This window comes from Macrobrachium rosenbergii, chromosome 17, assembly GCF_040412425.1.
Source record: "Macrobrachium rosenbergii isolate ZJJX-2024 chromosome 17, ASM4041242v1, whole genome shotgun sequence".
Taxonomy (NCBI): Eukaryota; Metazoa; Arthropoda; class Malacostraca; order Decapoda; family Palaemonidae; genus Macrobrachium; species Macrobrachium rosenbergii.
Genome location: NC_089757.1, coordinates 20,652,037 through 20,675,439, shown reverse-complemented (window position 1 = coordinate 20,675,439; position 23,403 = coordinate 20,652,037). Strand labels below are relative to the sequence as shown.

The 23,403-nt window shown below is 34.4% G+C and overlaps 1 protein-coding gene across 25 annotated transcripts in view; it reads right to left on the bottom strand.

The window, feature by feature from the left end:
• LOC136847770 (intersectin-1-like) overlaps positions 1-23,403 on the bottom strand; it is a 189,529-nt gene that overhangs the window by 29,773 nt on the left and 136,353 nt on the right. For all 25 annotated transcript variants that reach the window (XR_010855833.1, XR_010855834.1, XM_067119672.1 and 22 more), the window contains 7 exons: positions 17,766-17,923; positions 17,390-17,496; positions 13,264-13,336; positions 10,773-10,843; positions 10,493-10,628; positions 10,192-10,275; positions 4,503-4,658 (listed from right to left, as the gene is read on the bottom strand). Coding sequence is in view for 23 of the 25 variants with exons in the window: in XM_067119672.1 (XP_066975773.1) it covers positions 4,503-4,658; positions 10,192-10,275; positions 10,493-10,628; positions 10,773-10,843; positions 13,264-13,336; positions 17,390-17,496; positions 17,766-17,923 (785 nt within the window). In the remaining 2 variants the exon portion in view is untranslated. The remainder of the gene's footprint in view (positions 1-4,502; positions 4,659-10,191; positions 10,276-10,492; positions 10,629-10,772; positions 10,844-13,263; positions 13,337-17,389; positions 17,497-17,765; positions 17,924-23,403) is intronic.

Here is a 23,403-nt window from a genome sequence, read left to right as displayed (position 1 = left end):
TAAACGCCTGTTGGACGTAGCAAACGCCGACTAAAATTGTCTGTTGAATGTCGCAGTGGACGTAGCAAAACGCCGACTACAAAAATTTCAACCTTTCGTCAATTTTGACTTCGACCGGAAATGGTCGAAAACGCAATTGTAAGCTAAAACTCTTACATTCTAGTAATATTCAATCATGTACCTTCATTTTGCAACAAATTGGAAGTCTCTAGCACAATATTTCGATTTATAGTGAATTTTTGAAAAAAATGTTTTCTTACGCCCATACGGTAACTTTCGGCGAAAAAATTTCAGAAATTCTTTTCGCCATTTTGTCGTAATTTTGCACTGTTCTATATTAGCTGTTACATAAAGTTTTATATATGAAAATGTGCGCAATTTCATGTACAATACAACAGAAAATAACTCATGGTTGTAGCTTTATCAGTTTTGAAATATTTTCATATAAATCACGATAACTGCCAAAATTTCAACCTTCGGTCAACTTTGACTCGACCGAAATGGTAAAAACGCAATTTTAAGCTAAAACTCTTACATTCTAGTAATATTCAATCATTTACCTTCATTTTGCAAAACCAATTGAAAGTCTCTAGCACAATATTTCGATTTATGATGAATTTTGAAAAACTTTTTCCTTACGTCCGTGCGCCAGAAATTCTTTACACACGCTTGTCGTAATGTTTGCACTGTTTTATATTAGTCGTTACATAAAGTTTTTATATATGGAAATGTGCGCAATTTCATGTAGAATACAACGGAAAATAACTCATGGTTGTAGCTTTTATCAGTTTTGAAGTATTTTCATATAAATCACGATAACTGCAAAATTTCAAGCTTCGTCAACTTTAACTCGACCAAAATGGTAAAAAAACACAATTATAAGCTAAAACTCTTACATTCTAGTAATATTCAATCATGTACCTTCATTTGCAACAAACTGGAAGTCTCTAGCACATTATTTCGATTTATGGTGAATTTCTGAAACAAAAATTTTTTTTCCTTACGCCTGCGCTGCGTGTAACTCGGCCAACATCTCAGAAATTCTTTCACATGTTGTCGTAATGTTTGCATCATTTACATTAATCGTTACATAAACTTTTATATATGAAAATGTGGGCAATTTCATGTAGAATACAACAGAAATTAGGTCATGGTTGTAGCTTTTATCAGTTTTGAAATATTTTCACATAAATCACTTATAACTGCCAAAATTTCAACCTTCAGTCAACTTTAACTCGACCGAAATGGTCAAAAACGCAATTTTAAGCTAAAACTCTTACATTCTAGTAATATTCAATCGTTTACCTTCATTTTGCAATAAATTGGAAGTCTCTAGCACAATATTTCGATTTATGGTGAATTTAAAAAACATTTTCCTTACGTCTGCGCCGGGTAACCTCGGCCAACATCTCAGAAATTCTTTCGTCTTTCGTTGTTGTAATATTTGCACCATTTTATATTAGTCAATACATAAAGTTTTATATATGAAAATGTGCAATTTCATTTACAATACAACAAAAAATAACTCATGGTTGTAGCTTTATCAGTTTTGAAATATTTTCATATAAATCACGATAAATAGAAAAATTTGACTTTCGGTCAACTTTAACTCGACCAAATGGTCGAAAACTGCAATTGTAAGCTAAACCACTTACAGTCTAGTAATATTAAATCAATTAGCTTCATTTTTCAACAAACGGGAAGTCTCTAGCACAATATTTCAATTTATGGTGAATTTTTGAAAAAAAAAATTTTTACATCCGTGCTACTTAATTCATGCATCATTTTGTGATAATATTTTCTCTGTGTTGCTTTTGATTGTTTTAAAATTTGTTATATACCAAAATCATCACAATTTAGTGTACAATACAACTAAAAAAAAATTAAGTCATTAGCTTTAACCGTTTTGCTTACAGCACGTTTGTATACAATTATATACGAGTTTTTTTTTTTTCGCTGTCATATATTCAATATTTATATATGATAATGATATTTTTTTTTTTTCTGATGGTTGCATACTAAACTTCAGGCAATGACAAAAAAAAATGAGCCAAAATGAACTCTTAATCTTAAAAACTAAGCGTGCTGTGATTTTTTGAAAAACTTTTTTTCAGCTTCCTCGGCGCTAACTCACCGAACGCCGCCGGCATACGGGAGACGTTTTTGTAAATAGGGCTTCGGCGTTAAAGGGTTAAGTGTTCTAGCATATGAATCATCAAGCTCAGCCTCTGGTAAAGAATGTTTTATTTTGACTGCAGATTTTACCTTGGACTTGATCTCTGGCATCCACAGAGGGCTTTCCATTACTCAGGACAAGGGCTCTGGATGTTAATACCCTTTCCTCTGCCCTGGCTTTTTTTTCAGATGGTGCTCTCTGCCATCTCTTGGGCAACAGGCTTGGCCATGCTTCCTGCACCATCACATTCAACACTAAGGATTTCCCTTCCTTGTGGCTCACCTTGGGTATGAGGTTGTAACCATCATGTCACCCTTCCAAAAATTCCTTCATCAGACATCAGGCACCTAGGGCATTTTTACCAGAATTCAGTGCTCTGTGCAACTTGTGTCAGTGGGCATTTGTCTTAGGGTTTTTCTACTGCAAACCCACTGTTTATAGGAATTCCTATTGTTTGCAGAGCCTCCCATTACAATATTTTCATGGAAGCGCTCCTTTTGGACCTGCCCTTGCCAACTCCCTGTCCACTTTCCTCCTGATGGACTTCTGCCAGCAATGTCTTCCTTCTTGGACTCATCTACTACTTCTCTCAAAAATAGCAATTCAGGCTAATTTATGAATGGCATTGTGATAAACTTTTGTTACAAAATAACAACTATCATCAGTAACTCTAATGCCCTTCTCACTTCCCTGGTCCTCGAATGTACATTGGCACAGTAAAATGAGTAGAACTGATGATTACATTAAGCAATAGGGAGCTGGTTGAGACGCACAGTGTAACTGTTGTTTTTGGGACTTTTTACTTTGTGCACCTTGATGTGTCCTGAACAGTTGAAGCTTTTTTTTTTAGAATACACTTGTATCCAAACTTGTTTTATTGTAAAATGTAAGATTCTAAAGATATCCCATTATGTGTTGCATACTTATGAATAAGCTACTACTGTATATTTCATTTCCCATGTGGCAAAAAATGCATTATGATATTTTTCTATAAGCAATAAATGACTTTACATTAGTTTAAATACTTCAAAATTTTAATACTTTGCATTCACCATTATGTCTTTTAACAATTTCACATTCTGATATCTGAATTTATGCCAGAAAATATATTACCTGAATTTCTTTAAATTTCGTCTTAACAATCAATAGCTGAAGAGTAGCTTCAGAAAATTTTTTGCCATACCAACATGAGCATGAACCCAGCAAATCTGATATTTTAGATGGTTTTTATCAAATGTATCAACTCCAATAATTCTCAAATTTATCAACTCCAATAATTCTAAAAATACTGGATGTACAGGATTCACAAATTTACAATAGCCTGGAAAACACTCATTTCACATACAATTCTTATTTTTGTGTAACATTTCATCCACTGCTCTAAAATTGTAGAGCACTCTCCAGTAAAAATTTGTGTGCAACCAAGCAATCTCCCATTTCTAAGTAAAATTCAGACTACTTTAAAATGCAATGCCCACAATACATTTGGGGCAACAGGAAATAAAATTTGATTTTTACGGCATTCCAAATGCTCAAAAAATGTGAGGGGCATCATTCTTCTGATATATATGAATATAAACTTTATAACTGACCAACAGAAACATCTTAAGGATTGGGTGGATAGAAAAAGTAATTATAGAGTACTGTACATGCACAGTAATATTCTTTTTGGAAATGTTGTAGCAGGTGGTTGAATTGTGTGATTATATGTTTAGACATTCTATTACGAAAAGTATACCTCTCATTGTAATATTAGTATTCCGGTGATGGCAGTCATATTTACCAATAAAGACTTATAACAAATGATAAACAAATATTAAGAACATAAAGTTTAAGTACAGGCAGTCCCTGGTTATCGGCGGGGTTCCGTTTCTGAGGGTGTGATGATAACCGAAAATCGGCGATTTCGGGGCTTTTTCGGCGATTTTCGGGGGTTATCGGCGCTGAAAAGTGCCGATTTTCAATTATCGGCGCCTCTGTTAGGTATGTATCGGCGCCAATACCCAATTATCGTCACCAATAAGCAGAAATCGGTGATTTTCGGCGCCGAAAATTGCCGATTTTCGTCGCTAGACAAGCCCCATAAAACCGGATTGCTGTTAACCGAGCCTGCTGTTAACCGGGGACTGCCTGTACTTACCCAATTATTTAGAATTTTTTTATTATTCAGGTTCTCCATGAGCTTTATTGGCCATGCTAAACACGTAACGTTTAAAATTTTTATTTTCAAATCAATTTTAAAATCAAAATCAAAAGCAGTAATTTAACATTTATCATACATACTCAGAATTTATCTAAAACACCAGAAATACATTATATGACATACCTTATGTAATACACCCGTATGAAGAAGTTTTCTAGGTCCTAAAGTATTTGTTAATGAGTTGAACACTAAACGCTCACTTAACCCCTCACATATAACTTGCCTCTGCATCCACTCTAACTTATCAGTATTTTCCCGCTGACTAACAGCTTCGTTTACCTAAAACAAACATTAGTTTTGAATAAAAAACAAAGACATATTCATTTCACTTCATTGAAGATTAAAAAATTAATTACAGTATGTACCAACCAAATACAAATCGTTTAAAAGATCTATTACATCTCAGGTGGTAATAAGTATTCACTGTATAGTGCACTTGAAAAATAGCATAAAACCTGAAGCACAAATAATTTTTATTAACACAAACTCATTCTTACTGATATAAACCATTCTTTTTGCTTAAAATTTTCTGTTTGTGTAAATTTCCTGACACTCCAAACTAAAAAGATAATCAGCTACTACTGTCAGGTGACACACCTCCTTCAGATCTCAGGTAGGTAGTAAATAGGAACAAAACAGCAATTAGGAGAAAGGGACTGTACTGCTGTTGTTGTCTCTGAAGGAGATAACAAGCTTCTGGAGTATGAAATGTAAAATCTAAAGAACTCTGGTTACTAAGGGGAGGTCACAAGGGCCCAGAAACTCTGGTACTTGACACCGAGTCATATTAAAGGACAACAAAGGAATCACAGGTACTCATAAAGAAAGGCAAGAAGCAATTAACCCAGAAAATCTATCACAGACCCTAGACAAAAACTATCATGGGTGACATCCCTCAAATAACAACTTGCTAAAGTAGGATACCTTCTGGTTATGCTAAAATTTCTCAGGAAATTACACAAAGCAAAGACTCATGACTTTAAGCTGCATAACCTGAAACACTAATAAAGCTCTTATAATGACTCTATTGAGCCAGAATGGAATAAAATTCTTTGAAACTTAATTCACTTTTGACAGATGAAAAACACGTGAGACAAACTTTTTACTAAGAAGGTAAATTCCCAACTGCTCTAACTGGACAAACGAAAGTTACTAATTTTTAGCCTGGGGTGAAAAATATGGTGTAGCATATAGCACAGTGAACTGTAGAAAAGGTCTCTGAACGTGCATTTACACACACAGGCCCTAACTTTACCACAAAAGTGTGATATGCTGCTGAGATTAAAGCTGAGACATTACAGTTTTAGACAATATACATAAGGCTTCCCTATTGGTCAGCAACAATGATATCTGCTGTGATTTTACTTAATTCCGCACAATAAACAATGCCACAACTTGATAAGATTTGGACCTTCAGGTATAATGTTGAATATATGATGGAGTGTTCCAGTCGAGACAACTTTCTGAAGACGTATAAATCCTGAAGACGCTCATGGAAGCCTTCTGATGAGTTGAGGCAATAATGTTCAAAGAAAACAAACTTCCACAGGTGTGGGCAAGCAAAACTGGGTTGTTCAAAGAAGTGCACATTACAGGATCATGCCAATGTTAACCTATGGTCACCCTGCAATACTGTACTTACAGGATCATCTCTATATCTAATTGCCACAAAAAAACTCACAACCTACCACAAATCTATTTTAATGCTGAATGGAATGAACCTTCAAATTTGGAGCTCACAATGGAATTCCATGATATCTTCTAGGAGTACTGCCACCTCAGTGATTTAAAGTTCCTGTGATACTGCCTAGCAGCAAGCGAGTGCCAGTTACACTATACTGTACAAGCAGTCCCCAGTGTATGGCGGGGGTTCCATTCCTGACAGTGTGCTGTAACCCAAAAAACGCTGTAAACTGGAACATCATAATAATAATGGGAATAAATGTCGCTGTAAACCTGGTATAGCATTGTAAAACCAGGTTAACGGCACCGTGAGCCAAGCACAGTAAAATTGGAGCACCGTAAGCCAAGACCGCTGTAAACCAGGGACTGCCTTACACACATATGTCAAAATCCCTACATAAGCCTACAGAGCATGTGTACTTGGTCAATTGTGAGCAAGAGTGACAATTGCTTATCAGAAACACATGCATTGCCCTGAGCCCATAGCTACCAATGCCCCATGCGGGGCTATCTATAATTGCCATACATATGTAACTAGCATCACACATTCTCATGATGTTTGGCAAACACCACTGAAGTGACCCACATGAGGTGCTCAACCAGGTACTCTTAGCATGGCGCGGGGAGGTTTCTATTAATAATGAGGTTGAGGAAGTATGGCGACTTATAGAAAGGCTCAGCATCTCCATAAAATTTATGCCTAAGGGGGGGAATGATAGAGATTGTTACATAAGTTCTCAATGAAAAGTTAAACAAAACAACATCTTTGCTCAATTGCCCCTCCTGGATCAGGAAGTAAGCCAAATTTAAATCACAAGACATCCATTCACGAACCAAGTCACTGCTGACAACATAGTTGGCAATCAAGTTCCACAGGAAGCTAATGAGAATGCCTGTGCCTACAACTCTACAATTCTCATCCTAAAAGTTTGTGAAGAGCCATGGAAGGCTGATGCATCCCCATGCATAAGACCATATCATGCACTGGAAAAATTTGACGTGGTCTTGGGGTTGTAGAGGAGGAAACTGAGCGTTTGTTTGTTTCTTCACCTGCAGGAGTGCTCTTTTGTTTGCATGACCCTCAAAGCCTGAACATTCTTCTTTATTATGAGAATTCAAAGTTTGTCATAGAATCCCCTGTGTTCTTATCTTGGACAATGCCCCACTTTGATAATAACAGGAACCATAAGTTTGTGACTTTCTGGACAATTGTAACCAGCCAGACAATGGCCCCTCACAAAAAAGCACAAAGTAGCCAGCAACAGCAAGGCTCTTGAGCCAACCACTGCCTCTCTTGACCCAGCTGAGGTCCACCCTATGCAACAGGCTCCCAATGTCACCCGGGAGCAAATTACATAACTTGCTGAGTAAGATATTTGGTGAAGTCAACCACAATTAGAATTTTATATGACCTGGAAAAACATTAAACATTGGCATTTTGCATGATGTTTCATTTCTCTCTCTCTTTCTTGCTATATAGCACTTTTATCCTCATGTACTAGTAATATGTCACAGTAGTTGCTTTCATTACTGCTTGCTATTCTTACTATATGACACAGGTAAATGCAACTGAGTCTGCAGTTTGTATTTGCCAACCTTCCATGTCATTTGTACCATGCTCACAATTTTTTTGTATTCATCATTCTTATAATATTCAAGTTATAATGTAATGACAAAGTTACATATTGTTTAAAGAACAATAAATCTGGTATCCATACTAAGTCCATTATCAGTAAAATACTTTATAATTAATTGCAGTTTAAGCTGAATTTTTTTTTTCTAGAGGCATTTCCCTACAGTACTGTACTTGTTCATGTTGTACAACTTTTAATTTAGTCACAACAGTCTTTTATGTCATTTGATATTTTGCACTGTTCAGATTTAACTGAGATATGTTTGTCTACACTGTCTTCACTTTTGAATCAGAAATAGTCACTTTCCTACAACTGTATGTTCTCTACTTACTCCTCTATTATGCAAACATCCTCCAGGTCATGTTCATTCTCTTCAGTCAAAGGGTTTTCAAAATGTTGCTTCTGTCATCCAGTATCTCATTATTTCCATCTCCTCCTCTTACAGGCAGTCCCCGGTTATCGGTGGGGGTTCTGTTCTGAGGGTGTGATGATAACCGAAAATTGCCAAAAACCGAAAATTGGTGATTTTTGGTTATCGGCGCCACTGTTAGGTATGTATGGGCAAAAATACCCAATTATCGGCGCCGATACGTGGAAATTGTCGATTTTCAGCGCCGAAAATTGCTGATTTTCGTCGCTAGACAAGCACCGTAAAATCAGATTGCCATTAACCAGGGACTACCTTATATGCTTTGCTTCTTTTACATCTCTCTTTGCTCAATCCTTCTACTATTCTAAGTACTTTCTCTTCTGCTCTTCTGTGTTGAGATTTTGATTTCATTCCTCCCAACTCAATTTCTTTGCCCCCGCCACCTGTCTTTTAGACTCCTTCCTCTTTTTCAAGTTCTATATATATCTCTATCCTTTTCCTTGTCCCCTGCCAGAGCTGCTTAAAGAGTATCTTCTTCTCTCCAATTGCCTAAGGCACACCTAGATTCCAGCACCCTGTCTATGTATCTTTCTCTGTAAGTGTGATGCTATATTTGTTGACACTTTTAATACTCTTGGACCTCTCCAACTTTTTAGTTCCATGTTTTTATTCTTCTGAAAGACTTTTTTCATCTTCCTAAAGAGTTTTTTCATCTTCCTTCTATCCATCAATGTTGGGGGTCTTACTTTTAGATATTGTACATCCAATGTTATTCTGCAGTAATATTTTATATTTTAGTTTAAAACTTATCAGTGAGCTTTTCATTTCAATGTGCAACTTTTAATTTTTTCCTTAGTTTTAGATTTATTCTTTACACCATGTTCTTTGTTAATGAAGATGGACTACATTGTATGTAGATTGCTTATTGATGTTTTGAAATTAATTACACTTCTTAATGAAATATCCGTGGCATCTCCATTGAGAACTGTGGTGCATTCAGAAGACTGTATTTCTATTAGGCATCAAGTATTACTCTTCATACTCCTCTAGGTCAGAAATTTAACCGATTTTCATTTGCATTTATTTCTGTTGTATGAGTTTAATCTTCTTCAAAGACTGCTGATGCAGTTGAGCTACAAAGTACTCTATTTTCTTTAGTTTTGGCTTTGGGATTTAAGTTATCACTTTCCTTTTGTTTCATCTGGAGGTTGGTCAGTATTTCTTTACCCGTACTTGATGTTCTGTTTAGATCTCTTCTATATCTTGTACATCTGCAATGGCATTTTACTAGAGGATGGTATCACAAATTTTCTGTATTTTTATAATGTACTTACAGCTGGTCTCACAGATAAATCTGGCTTGTCAGCAACAGTTCTTTTGTCTTTGTTGCACCACTGAGTGGTGGGACAGGATTACAAACCATATAGTTTTTTTTTCCTTTGAAGAATGCTATGATCCAAGGATGGATTTTTTTAATTGTTGGTGTCAGGTCCGTTAACCAATAAAATTTGTCATTCATTATAGAAGATGGTTTTTAGTGATGCTCAATATGTCACAGACTGGGACGAATGTTTTTGCTCAGGATATGGTGGCTGTACCATTGGCTGCCTTAACAGCATCTTCATTTCCCTCTATGTCCACCTGGCCAAGGATCCAACACATTTCAGCATTTACACTAATTTCAAAGTTTGTGTAGATAGTTGCTCTCTTATTATTATTAAGTAGTTTACCTTGACCAACAAGCTAATTTGTTTAGCTCTCACAGGGCTGGACCACAGGACTTGTCTTTATTAAACAAAAAATTTAGATTTTAATTATGAAATTTGTTTTTAAAAATTTTATGACAAGACTGATTTATTCTCAAAATTTGAGGATTATGTAAATTACATTTTGAACATTCACACAAAAAGGTTTAACAGTTAATGTTACTCTACAGTTCAGGATTGGATCATGTGGGCTATGCATCAAATACCCATAGGTCAAACATGTGACCAATTCTAAGATGAGTCAAAATTCCTTGCGTGTGTTGTTTCCTGATTTCCACTACTTGTCTCAGGGACATTTTCAGCTAACTGTATTATTGTATTAAGATGATAATGCATTATAAATGTTTCTAGATACTTACTTGAGCACATAGGGTTGTCGCTGCATTAAATGCTTCTTCAGTATTATGATAATCAGGATGTCCCTCAGGAGTAAATTTCAAAAGCTGTAATAGATGATAAGTGTTTTTAAGGAAATTTAACATTAATGGAAATCCCCATTCCATTTCTTTAAGGCACTTAACATTAATGGAAATTCCCATTCTTTGTAAAGTATTAGCAGCTTTAGCTCATATCACTACAGGCAATATACACACATATTTTTTTGCCTCTAATAATCCATTTCACAGCAAAACAAAAGGCACTTTATAAAAAAATCTATACCTGTTTTACTAATAGAGGATATCTTGTTATTCTCTGCATGGGCTTCAAAAGAAAGGATGTGAGAGTCATCCCTCTAGCAGCAGGATGATTTTGGCACTGCTTTAAAAGTTCAGCCCACTCTCCCTCAGCAGATGCCCTGAAAGGTAAGCAATTAAGAATGTACTGCATAAGCATACATATATAATGCACTGAACATAATCATAAAGGTGAGGTACAAACTATTGGAAAAAATATATCAATATTGCCATTAATAACATCTAAAACTTTCACTGAAACATACTTTTCTCCAAGTAAAGTTGCGCCACGAATTTGTATGCTACAGAATCTCAAATAAGGTTTCAGCTGATTGATCTGTAACAGAAGTTACAACAACATTATATAATAAGTCAAATACTGTGCAACTGATTTCCACTGCAATACAGTAAATATTAGAAATAGAGTACATATCCATATTTGTAAATTACCAACAACCCCAATGCCAAGAGGGAACCGAGGAAGAAAAGAGGCAGAGAAAGATTATACATTATCACAATATATTGTAACTCCAAGCCCTCTGTTGGCCGACTCGGTAGAGCTTTAGACTGTCATTCGATGGGCCGGGTTCAATTCCATGTCGGCTGATGAAGAGTTAGAGAATTCATTTCTGGTGATAGAAATTAATTTCTCGCTATAATGTGGTTCAACAATAAGCTGTAGGTCCCGTTGCTAAGTAACCAAATGGTTCTTAGCCACGTAAAATAAGTCTAATCCTTCGGGCCAGCCCTAGGAGAGCTGTTAATCAGCTCAGTGGTCTGGTAAAACTAAGGTATACTTACTTTACTTTTGGGTCATGAGCCAAAGCAAGACAGTTCTATATCTTGTTCTCTTTATCAACTGCTGAAGTCATAGGTTTCTTTCAATTTGGCCTGCTTCAAGTGTGCCTGCATGAAAGGTACACAGGTGGCATTTTTTTTTTAAATGAAGAGCACCAAAACCTAATAGCAGGTTTAATCCAGTCCATTATTATACAGATGACAGATTTTTTGGAAAGAAAAAATTGCTGACAAAATAGTTTAGCTGTTAAGTCAAAATTACTAAGAAGAATAATTAGGTAGTTATCCTATATGGTTCCTATGTGCAGCTCAAGTAAGAGCAACTAATCTTAAGGGGAGGGCACGCTTCGATTTTTGATGAATATTTTTGAAATTTAAAAAAAATGGTTAAATGGCTGTAAGACATGAGCAACACCTTCGTTATCACGGGACCAAAGCATTTTTTCGAATTAAAATTGATGGGGTTTTGGGTCTCCGCCCCCCACACAGTGAGGTAGGGTTGACATCTGGCTCCTAATGACTATTGTCATTTTTTCCTTTATTCGCCTAATTTATTAATTATTTTGATTTTTATATCACCTTATCTCCTACGTCTGGCAGCGTCTGGCAACAACAATGGCTTATTCCTTTCACCTTTACAAATAAGCTCACAGTTGATGAAATGAATAAAGGATGATGAAAAAGGAGTATATGATGACAAGTTCATTATATCTAGATCTCAGTTAGATAAAATAGTGTCGGGTATTAGATGCAAGGTAGGAAATTAAAGGGGCAAAGTTCAGGTCGAAGTCTCTGCCAATAGATGGGATACTGATATTTTAATGAAGTGCCAATCGTGTAGGTTTACGGTTAGTGCCCCAGCAAAGCGAATTAGCAATGGAAAATCTCAGCACCAACAATTGAGTGAGATAAATATTGAGGAAATTGAACACAACTTCGGCTATGAGAAATTCAACTTACTAACACATCTGTTTGGCACAAGTGAAAGTATAGAAGAAGTTCTTCATTCGAGAGACAAAAAGGCTTGAAAATCAAACTCCAAAGACCAAAAAGACCAAACAAGTGAAAAAAATGACTGAAAATGAGTCAAGAATATCAGCCTGATAGCTACTAAACTTTTAGTTTCTTAGTTTCAAACCAGGCAACAATGAGTCAGGTGGTACTTGATGATACCCTCACCTCGAGCGAATAATACCACTTTTTATAAGGGGGGGGGGGTGACCTGGAGCCAGAAATCAAGCAAAATAATGCTCTGAGATAAGTTTTTCCACGAGTGCCAAAAAAATAAACCTTGTTGACCTTTACGGTCGTTTTTCTGTTTTCACTTTTTTTGCATTTCAAATGCTAACTACTTTTTATTTTTAGGTCAATTTTAAAGTTAAGTTTACCATTGGAAAGAGGAAAGAAAGACGAATATTTTTTGGGGCCTAGATTTTTTCTTAGGTTAACGAGGAACCCATGATAATCAAATTATACACATTTTGGGGGAAAATTCGCCCCTCGCCCCCATCCAAAAAAAAAGGAAAAATAGGAAAACTCTTCCCATGATTTTTTTCCTACTGTGATATACTTTCTGTGTATGAAACCGCATTGTAATAGCTCTAAAAATGAAGGAGGAGAAACATTTTTAATTTTTAAAATTTTTTTAATAAAATCAAAAATAATCATCCGATCCTCTCAAATTTTTTCTGGAACATCACCTTATACATATGTATAACATAAAAATTTCATAAAAATCAGAGCATTATTTCTATATAAGCGTGCGCCCCCCCTTAACAGCATCTCACGTGAATCACACGAAAGTATTAGTTTTGCTTTAAAAATCATGTGGCTGTATTGAAGGATGAAAGTAATATCTAAATCTAGCAAAATCATAACTATAACTATAGCATCCTTTTAATCAATTCTTACAGCAGAAGCTTACACTCTATAAGGATACTGTACAACATAAGTACTTACCTGTTGACATATAACATCACCAATCATTTTTATAACACCACCACTGCTATTTTTGCATCGGACCTTTAATGCTCTGAAATTATAAATATCAATTACATTCTTGACAAACTAATTTTGCAGTTGATAAGGGTGTTACTAATGTTTGCCTAAGAATAAGGCAGTTGAACGAAACCACCTATTTTAAATTTTCATTTGAGATAGGGTAGAATAATGGTTTGTTTTGAGAAAGAAATTCATCTTAATAGACTACTGTATAAGATACCCATATTTCTCTAATTTTTGTCCACTGCTTTCCATTTACTGTTTGTGAAAATTATGATACACTGGCACCTCAACTTTACAGGCTTCAAGGCAGCGGATTTTGTTACTGGATCCATGATAAAGTCCAGGAAAAAAAATACTTTATATTTTTGTGTTTTGGTTTTGCAAGTAAAGTAGTATCTATCATCATTTTTTATTATGTGTTAAGAGCTCAAACTTCAGTTTACAATACAGTTACAAAATGTAATGTACATGCTGTACATTGTTAAATTTACCATTAAAAAGTAATTTTCAAAAAACTGAAAAAGTAACATTGTTCATCTGGCAATTACTTGCTCCGAAAAACTAAGATGCTGGGTTAACTAAAGTGTAACGGCAGGCATATTGTATTGTACCTATATTTCTGAATAGGCCATCATACTACTCTAAATCATGTTAATCAAATGTATAAAAACAGTTCCTAAAATTAATCTCATCATAATGATTTTGTTTCAGTGTGACCACTAGCTATCAAATTCTAAGAATTGTGGTTAAAATAAGTACAATTGCACTTCATGTGTATTACAGAATAGAAAAGCATTGTTAACTGAATGTATGAAAGCAATTCCCTATGTGAATATTTTTTAAAGTGATTGTGCCATGCTTCCTTGTTTCACTGTGTGAGCACGTCAAAAATTCTAAGAATTAAGGTTAAGAGAAGTGAAACTCTCTACCTACCTACTACACACCCCATGAGTTTGGAACATACCAATGGAATCAGGCATTTCTAACATAGTCTAAATTGTCCACAGCAACAGACATGCCCCACCACACTTCTTACACAAAACTTTCAGTATATTATCTAATACAGTTTGGTATTCTGATTGACAAAAATAGCATTTTGATGCACTACTGTACAGTATTTTTACTGACATTTATCCAAAGTGCAGTATACTATTGTACTTAATGCAGTAATGTAGTATTATAAACAAATATTTTTCCATCCGTGTATAAATACATGAGCACATTACAGTGTGTTAAGATGAACAACCACTTAGTGTGTGTTTGCTCTCCCTCTCTGAGAGAGAGAGAGAGAGAGAGAGAGAGAGAGAGAGAGAGGTATTTCCAGAGTAAATGCATAGTTTATATCAATTCAATGCATACATGTACATACACACACACACACAAATACACAGACTGAAAACTTGTGTATGTCACACTAAAACACTCTATAAGCACAGTACTGTAATGCATTAAATGTCAGTAAATATACCATACCACAGAGAGAGAGAGAGAGAGAGAGAGAGAGAGAGAGGGGGAGTCCCAGTAAATGTGAAGTGTTTTATTACATATGTTAAAACATACATAAAGATATCTATTGTCTTTTTTTATATTACATGATTTTTGTGTATTTTACATATCTCGTAAGCATGGCCAAAAAGTAGGTAGAACTATGCAATCAGCTTCATTCTCGTTAGGCTAAACTGTAGAGTACTGTACTGTATGTAATTTTAGGAAAAAATTTCTTTAAAAACAAATGTTAATAAAACTTATTAATTACTTTATATGAAATTGTGATACATTCTAAGCTAAGTGAGTTGCTCCAAGGTGCTGTATTGTGAAGGCTATTTGCCCAGCTTTGTTTCTTAATGGATTTTGTTACTTAACAGCAGGGGCAGACCCCCAGTTTGTCTGGTAAGCTGAGGTGCCAATGGATAATTTCAATTAAACCTTGCCTTTAATTTCCAGCATTCATGATATTAATCAGGTTAGTTAGTTATAAATGACTTGTTTAACCAGACCAGGTAGGAGGCCATTAAAGTTTTTATATATTATCTGACAATGGCCATCCCTAACAGCATAAAAATAATACTTCCATATGTTGTTCACTGTGTTCATTAACATTATGCTCATTTTGTGAAAATTAAATTCATAATTCTACAAAGTCTGCTGAACTTTTCAGCCAGATTTCATGCTATTACAAAATCATTTGTCCCAGAGGCTTGCCTGAGGGTTCTTGAGGCTGTTGGTGTTTTACAGAAGTAGGTCAGAAGTCAGTTATATACTCTATTAGACTTTATTTGCTGTACCATCAGTCAGTCTTCTCCAACAGTCTAATATCTGTGACATTAGTACTCTTGATCAACGTGCACTCAACAGGTCTGATCTTTGTAAACGTGTATTTCTATTTGCATATTCCTATCATCTTCATAAAATCTTAAGTCCTATTTTCATGAACAGCTGCTTGAGGCATCCTTCTTGTTTTACAGGAATTCCCTCCTTTTCTTTCTCTCATGGCTTGTCTCAAAACTTCACCCAGTCCTGAGATAAGATAAATTTCTAATGCATATGACATCACAGGAAATGAACTTTGTATATGTTCCCTGTTTAGCCTTGGATAGCCCCACATCATCTGAGCTCTGAAAGCCTATAACTAACTATAGAGAAAAAATAAACAAACTACCCTCCCAAATATTTTGGCAAAATGTAACAGCTCTTGCAGCATCAGCCCTACTTACTTTCAACTGCTAGACAAGCGTACTATACATAATTTCAAATACAGGCAGTCCCCGGTTTATGACGGGTCCGGCTTACGATGTTCCGAGGTTACAACGCTTTTCAAATATATTCATCAGAAATTATTTCCTGGTTTACGACGCATGTTCTGGGGTTACAACGCGTCATACGCAGATCCGACGGAAGAAATATGGCTCCAAACGGCATAATAATAAAAATTTGGAGGTTTTTTGTTTTGAAAAACTCAATAAAAATGCACTTTACATCATTTTCAATACACCCAAAGCATTAAAAGTAAGGTTTTCTTAGGATTTTTAATGTTTTCGACAATTTTTCGGTTTGCGACGCGGTGTAAAAATGGAACCCCCGTCGTAAACCGGGGACTGCCTGTACTGTATTATTTACTAATAATTTCTTTGCAATTTGAAATTCTTTTCCATTCCTAGCAATACGTATCCTATGCACATCATTTATTATAATTTAATACCATTTTAAACTAACTTCATCCCAGCCCGAGAAGAACCCTAAAAGAGTTCAGAGGTCTGGTTAAACAAATCATTTATAACTAACTAACTAAACTAACTTCAATAGTGATAGTAATCTAATCACTTAAAAGGGAAAGAAAAGTGATCCACAAATCTACTGTACCAGGTATAGTATCTAATTCTGTCACGAAATAGTATCTAATGGCTTCAAGAAAAGGAGAGTTGATGGCATGGATTCCTTTAAGTATCACTCATTCCAAAAAAGAAAAAAATTTCATTGAACAAATCTGCACAAATAAATTTCATAAGATACACCACAGATTTCATACTGTATTCTTGCAGAATTCATTTATAAAGTGTTTACTTTTCTGAAATGCTTCTGTACCTGATATTCTTAGCTTAATTAATCTACTATTTCCATGACCTAAATATGGCATCATTTTGAGTTGTTTTACAAATACCAGTTCATCATCAAGCCATGCTAACTAAGCTGTCATTTATTTGAACTATTATTCTGCACACTGCACCTACTTAAAGACTGTTTACATATTACAGTTCGTATGTTAAAGCAACATCCAGTACAACAGTAGGTATAGTTGCAATGTTGTTGCAGAGATCAACATCTAAAAAGAGCTAAATAAGTTAAAAATCAAGAAGAATAATTCTCCTGTAAAAGAGTGCATAAGGTAATGAGTGATCATATTAATGAATATGCAACACGGGTCCTATCTATTCAAAATTCGTGAACAAATTTCAAAATCTATAAGGTGTCTGTTACATTAAACTGAGCATCAAGTATGTAAATTTTTCAAGTGGTTGTGTAAAGTTTGAAAAGGTTAACTTGTTATAACTGAGTCAATATACAATGGACGAATGTTACTTACTTATTAAAATACGAGTTAGCCTGAATGAGTTCATTCCAGTTAACAAATATAAGATCAATTTCCTTCTCTGTGACAGTACTTGAAGCTCGAAAGGGTTTGATAAAAGCCTGAAAAATGGAAGACAATTGCTTTCAGCTTACATATTTAAAAATACAAATACTGCACTGATATACTCATTATGTTACATACACTAAATAACAGAATAATTCTGTAGGATTTTACCACTGTTAGGTATGCTTGCAAATTACTGTACATATTAAGCTCTCATGCAGCATACTAAGAACCTGTAAAAGACTTGAGTAAAAAAAAGTAAAACATGCCCATCATATAATTCAAATATTAAAACATCCTACTGCCTTGAAAACATTACCATTACCTCTTCTACAAGCAGCAACTCGTTGAGATATATAGCCTCCGTGTTAATAAATTCTTGAATGACGTTCTGACGACACTGCTCAATAGGAGAAGACCCTGAAATCTGCCAACTTTCTCGAGCTCCATGACCAGGAGAAACTGTATCTGGTTTTTTCCTATCTGAAAAGCATTCAATAAAAACAAATTCCCTTATTGCATAAACTATCAACTTTTATCATTTGGAAAATGCACTGACTTGAAGTTCTTAAGAAGCAAAACCTTTAAAAAGAAAGGATCCTGAGCAAACAAGATATGTCTGTGAAAAAAATACATTTTCATGAAGTTACAATGAGTTCTATAAATATATAATATTGGATCTCAGGTTGCCACATTAGGTATACAGCACCTATTTTTCCACATTTTAAGAAACATGATAGCGGTGCCATGAACTTGTAGTTGGTGGAAAATAGTCAACTTTCCCTTTTTTAACATTGGGTACTTCTAATTTTCAATACAATAACGACAGCACATAGCTATTCTTAAAATAAGTAATCAAGCCACCAAGTGCGAATCTTAGACTAAAAGGGCTGATCTAAATAGTTTGCTCTAAAAAAATGCAAGTTAACCTTGGCTAAGGATAATAAAGTACTTGGATAAATAGAAAAATCAGATCATTCACACAAATGTTCTTCAAAGAACTGCTATGAGACTTTTCTTTCATTGTAAGCTGATATTAGGAATGTCATACTTTTTATTTTCATAAATACTTGACATTCAATAGTTTCAAATTTGTTCAAAAAATGTAATTCAGATGCTAAGATATCACTTAAATAAATGAAAATATTTATGAGTCAGTCACAGCACCCTATAGACCTGGATGCCTTGTCACATTTTCATTCTTTTAATGCTCACATTAGCAAAAATCCAATAATAAACTGTACTTTATATTCTTACATTATGCAGACTGTAGAACTAATATCTATGTGATGAACATGAGCATTTTTTAAAAAGTTATTCTGCACTGATATACTCAAGCAATAATAAAATAAAGTACTTTGGTGTAATGGTATGCTGCTCCTGATTTCACTTACTGATATCTTTAACAGTTCTGGTGAGAAAAAGGATCTTATAAGGTTATGAGACTAATAATCAACAGATTACATAAAGGGGCTCCAAATGCCATAATATTCAGTTTCATTTTATACATCTTTTAAAGCTGACGGAATGCCATTTCTGGAAATACTGTCATGTTGAAATCCATTGCCTCTTAAATCTACTGACTGTATTTGATATAGCCATAACGTTTTTTTTTTAATTTTTCAAGAAATATTCACGACACTTTTATCATCACAAGGCCAAATTACAGATACTGCATAAATGAACTTCACTGCTTCCAAAATGAACAATCACTCAACTGCAGTCAAAAGTTTTGATATAAATCCTGGATTCTTTAGTTTGAACTAATATAGTTTTTAAAAAGCAATTCTGATGCAGATCCATATACTTAACCCTTGTCATCTAATGCTATTAGGACAGTTACTTAGTTATAAATGATTTGTTTAATCAGACCTACATAATATCATTATTAATAAATATTTTAACAAGACCATAGAGCTAATCCTCTTAATTCTCACAGGGCTGGTCTGAGAGGCTTACACTTGACAAAATATATTTGATATTCAATAAATTACAATGCCTTAAAAATTTAACAACTTCATAATCTGAAAATGCTGAAGATTCTGACAAAATTTCTTACAGGATATTGTTTTTCCCAAACTTGATTTTCACTTTCGGTTAAACTGGACACCCATAAAAAGTTTGGTTGTTAAAATGTTATTTTGCATTCTATGCATTCTGGGACTGAGTCATAGGGACTTTTCATACAGTACCCACGAGTTAAGAGTGTGACCAATTTGAAGATTATTAGTTAATTCAATGAAGCATTCTGTTTGGAATGAGGAGCACCTCAATCCAACATTGGGTTTAATTTCTTAAATTTCAATGGATAGACTCATTATTTCACAAAGCCTGTCTTCAGATACCAGTCTTCATAAATACTAAAAAATAATTGATAAGAATAGGTGTACAGTATTTGATACAGTCACAGTAGTTGCAGCTTTATCAGCATTTCTACTTCCCTTAATGCTGACAAGTGCAGGGCTCCAAGATATTTTAACATTCATATACCACAGCTGATTTATGTGCATTTCCAGTTGTATGGAATAATGTTACCATCAAGTTCAAATAATTTAGGTGCAGAAAATTTGATGATCAGAATACTGTATAACAAAACCATCCATTAACATTATGTTTAGTGTAGCTCAAGACAATAGTAGAGAAATTGAAGAATCATTACGAAATAAATAAAAAGATTCATACTCCCTTTTCTATCATTATTATTGGTACTTTGCTAAATACGGTTTTCTTAATAAAATCTTGTGAGAAGTAGTATACATTAAATGCAGTTCAATTAAAGGATTATTAACTTGCCTTTCTTGTGAAATGGCCCTGTCTCCAAGTCTTATTTTTAGCACATTTCTCTCTTGGTGCTTTCATTACCATCACTCTTTTAACTGGCCCACTCTAATCTTACAACATTCTCTATATTTTCTTCACATGAGGTCTTGAAGCCTTAAGAAAAACTTCTGTCTGCTCTTGATACTCAACAGTTTGAATGAAGGCTCAATACTCAGAGGTACCTCATGCTTTAGCTTTCACCTCTTGTATACTTGCTTCTAGCTATTTCCTATTGTTGATCACCCTGCAATATTCACTAACTTTCTCATTCCTAGTCATTTTTTATGGTTGTTGTCTCCCCATATCTTTGCAAACAACCTGTTTCCTCTTCTGTAACTTTTTGCAGATTTTATGTGCCAAATTTCTTCTACATTTGTCTCTGACATACCCTCTATGTATTTTGAAATTCAATCTTAAACTTCTTTTCCTTCATCTGTCAGTTCTGATCCAGAGGACAAAACAGATAGGTGATCCAATCATTGTCAGGTTCAATGTCCTCAACAAATATCATTTCTATTCTGCAGTGTGACTTGATCACACACACCTGTATGGTTTTCTTTTATTTTCTTCTGTTTCCTTTGGTCTCTTCCCACTTAGCTATCCAACTCCTTAAAGTTAAAAACAAATCCTTCTGATAGGCCTTTTGAGGTTTAGAATTAGGACTCAGTGATCCAAGAGATATTTCTCTATATCTTCTCCCCTTCCAAAATTCATCTTAAGTTTAAAAAAAAAAAAAATTTAACTTTCCTTTTCCATTAGTACTATTTTTGGTGTTTAAAACAGCATCAAAGTTGTTTTCAGGAGACCACATGCTACCAGTCATATCTATCTATTCAGGGGAGTTCTTTCATATTTGAAGAGTTTTTCATTTTTTTTTCTCCTTCTTGACAGCAGTGAGCAAAAGGCAATTTCTTTTCATCTTGGCCTCTCCTTGGAACCTTTTAATCAACTCTGAGGTGGCTTACATTAATTTTTTCACTAACAAAATTTAAATCACAGTTTCCTTGATCTGAATGAGAAATTCCCTTCTCTTAAGTGACCTGACAACAACTACTGGTCAACACACCTAGCCTTGTGGCTTATTAACTATTTTCAGGGAGTTTAATCAGATCACTGAGCTAATTTATTTAGCTTGCACAGAGCTGACCTGCAGAATTTGTCTTTATTAATAATAAAGTTTAGAAATTATTTGCTAAATTGCAGCTCTATATAAATTCTATAATTGTGCTAACTGAAAATGAAGGAGATTCTGACAAATTTTTTTAAATGGATTTGTTTCCAAAACTTGACACTCATTTTTAAATATATTTTGGATATCCAAACAAAAAATTCTGACTGTTGAATCAAGTGGGCTATTCAAACATGAATTATCAATTCAACAACAAGTAAATATTACTTGTGTGTGCTGTTCCTTTTAATTTGATGAATTCCATATTCCAACACAGGGCTTCATCTGTTTTCACTTGTTACTATGAAGCTCATTATTCAATATATTCCTCCAATAACTGATTGTAATGGGTTTTAATTATATCATATAATCATTATCAGGGATATCTTTTCAGTATTCCTAAACACTCAAGAAAAACATCTACCACTTTCCTGTTTCTGTTTTTCTGAGGGCAAGGACTAGAAATGACACTATACTACCCCTCTAATAAAAATAACTACACAAAAGCAAAAACAAAAATCATATGAAGTGCTACAAAATATTTTACAATGGACATTCATCTCTTCTTCATATGCACTCAACAACATATTCAAAATGTTTGACATAATATGAAGTTTTGGGTAAAAATCTTACCAAAAACCTTTTAGTTTTGGGTAAAATATTCTCAGTTTTCCCAAGTGTAATGTTCCATTCTAGAAGTTCCTATCACTACAATTGTACACTGGCTTAAAAAATATATTAGGCAATGATTAATGTAAATCAATAACCACAGGTAATCTACCAAATGTATTACATATGCATGCTATACAATGTTAGGAAGGTTAAAAGAAGATACCCAAATTACACTTCTTTCACTTTAATTTTGTTCTAAACAGCATAAGTACATAGAGAAGGATGTCAAAAATTATCAGGTTGTTCTCTGAATATAGGTGACTAAAAGTTTATGAACAGAACTCATGATCCAAGCACGATTACATCTTGGGCAAGATACCACCTACATCTTACATTTGGACACTGAATGAGATTCCTATTAACTTTTAATAAATTATGCCACTTATACATAATATACTGTATTGTATTTTCTCAGGAAGCATAAAACTGCTTTTGAAGGCATTTTCCTCTCATCTTTCACTGAAGAGACAATGGAAATAAAGACTACATCATGACCTACCCTGCAAATAATTTTTCCCTGCATATCCAAAAAAAGAAAACTTAATATGCAGAACCTTAATTCAAATCATATCATACTATTACAAAAGAAACCCAGAGAAAAAGATTTCCTTAGAACTTTAAATCTGTTAATTCACATCATCTTCTACTTATTAATATACACAAAATCTACTTTCTTAACCATACTGTAGGATGCATCTGGATAAGAAATGTTCATTACAGATACAAGCATTTGAAACCCATCAAATCTATTATGAGATCAGTTGTAGTATTAAGTAATCATAATTTTCACAAAATAAAAAAAATGCTAAGTTTGAGTGTTAAAAATAAGTGCTGGTACACTTGCTCATGTATTTAGAACTGTTAAACACTCCAAGGTACTAAAATCTGATCACTCACTAAGACACATTCAATGCAGAAGATTGAAATAAAACTCTACCTCCACAGCATTAACAAGGCATTAAGGCACATGACACTAGCACTACCCAACTCTTCATTTTGCTGCATCAACCCAGGATAATGTGGCTTAACTACTCTATTCAGGCACTGAGCATATTCTAAACCCCTAGGGTCTTTGTGCCAAATGGCAACAAAAGGCATCTGAATGAGATGAAACAAATGCCATAAATAATATAGCCTAGTCCAGCAAGCCATAAAATAGCATAAAACACCTAGCAGTTCACCTATACACTGTACTTTCAAAAGGGTAGCAATGAACACATACCATGCAGCCTACAACACATTTCCCTCAAATACAATACTGTATGCAAAAAAATAAAATAATAAAATAAAAAATCAAGACTAC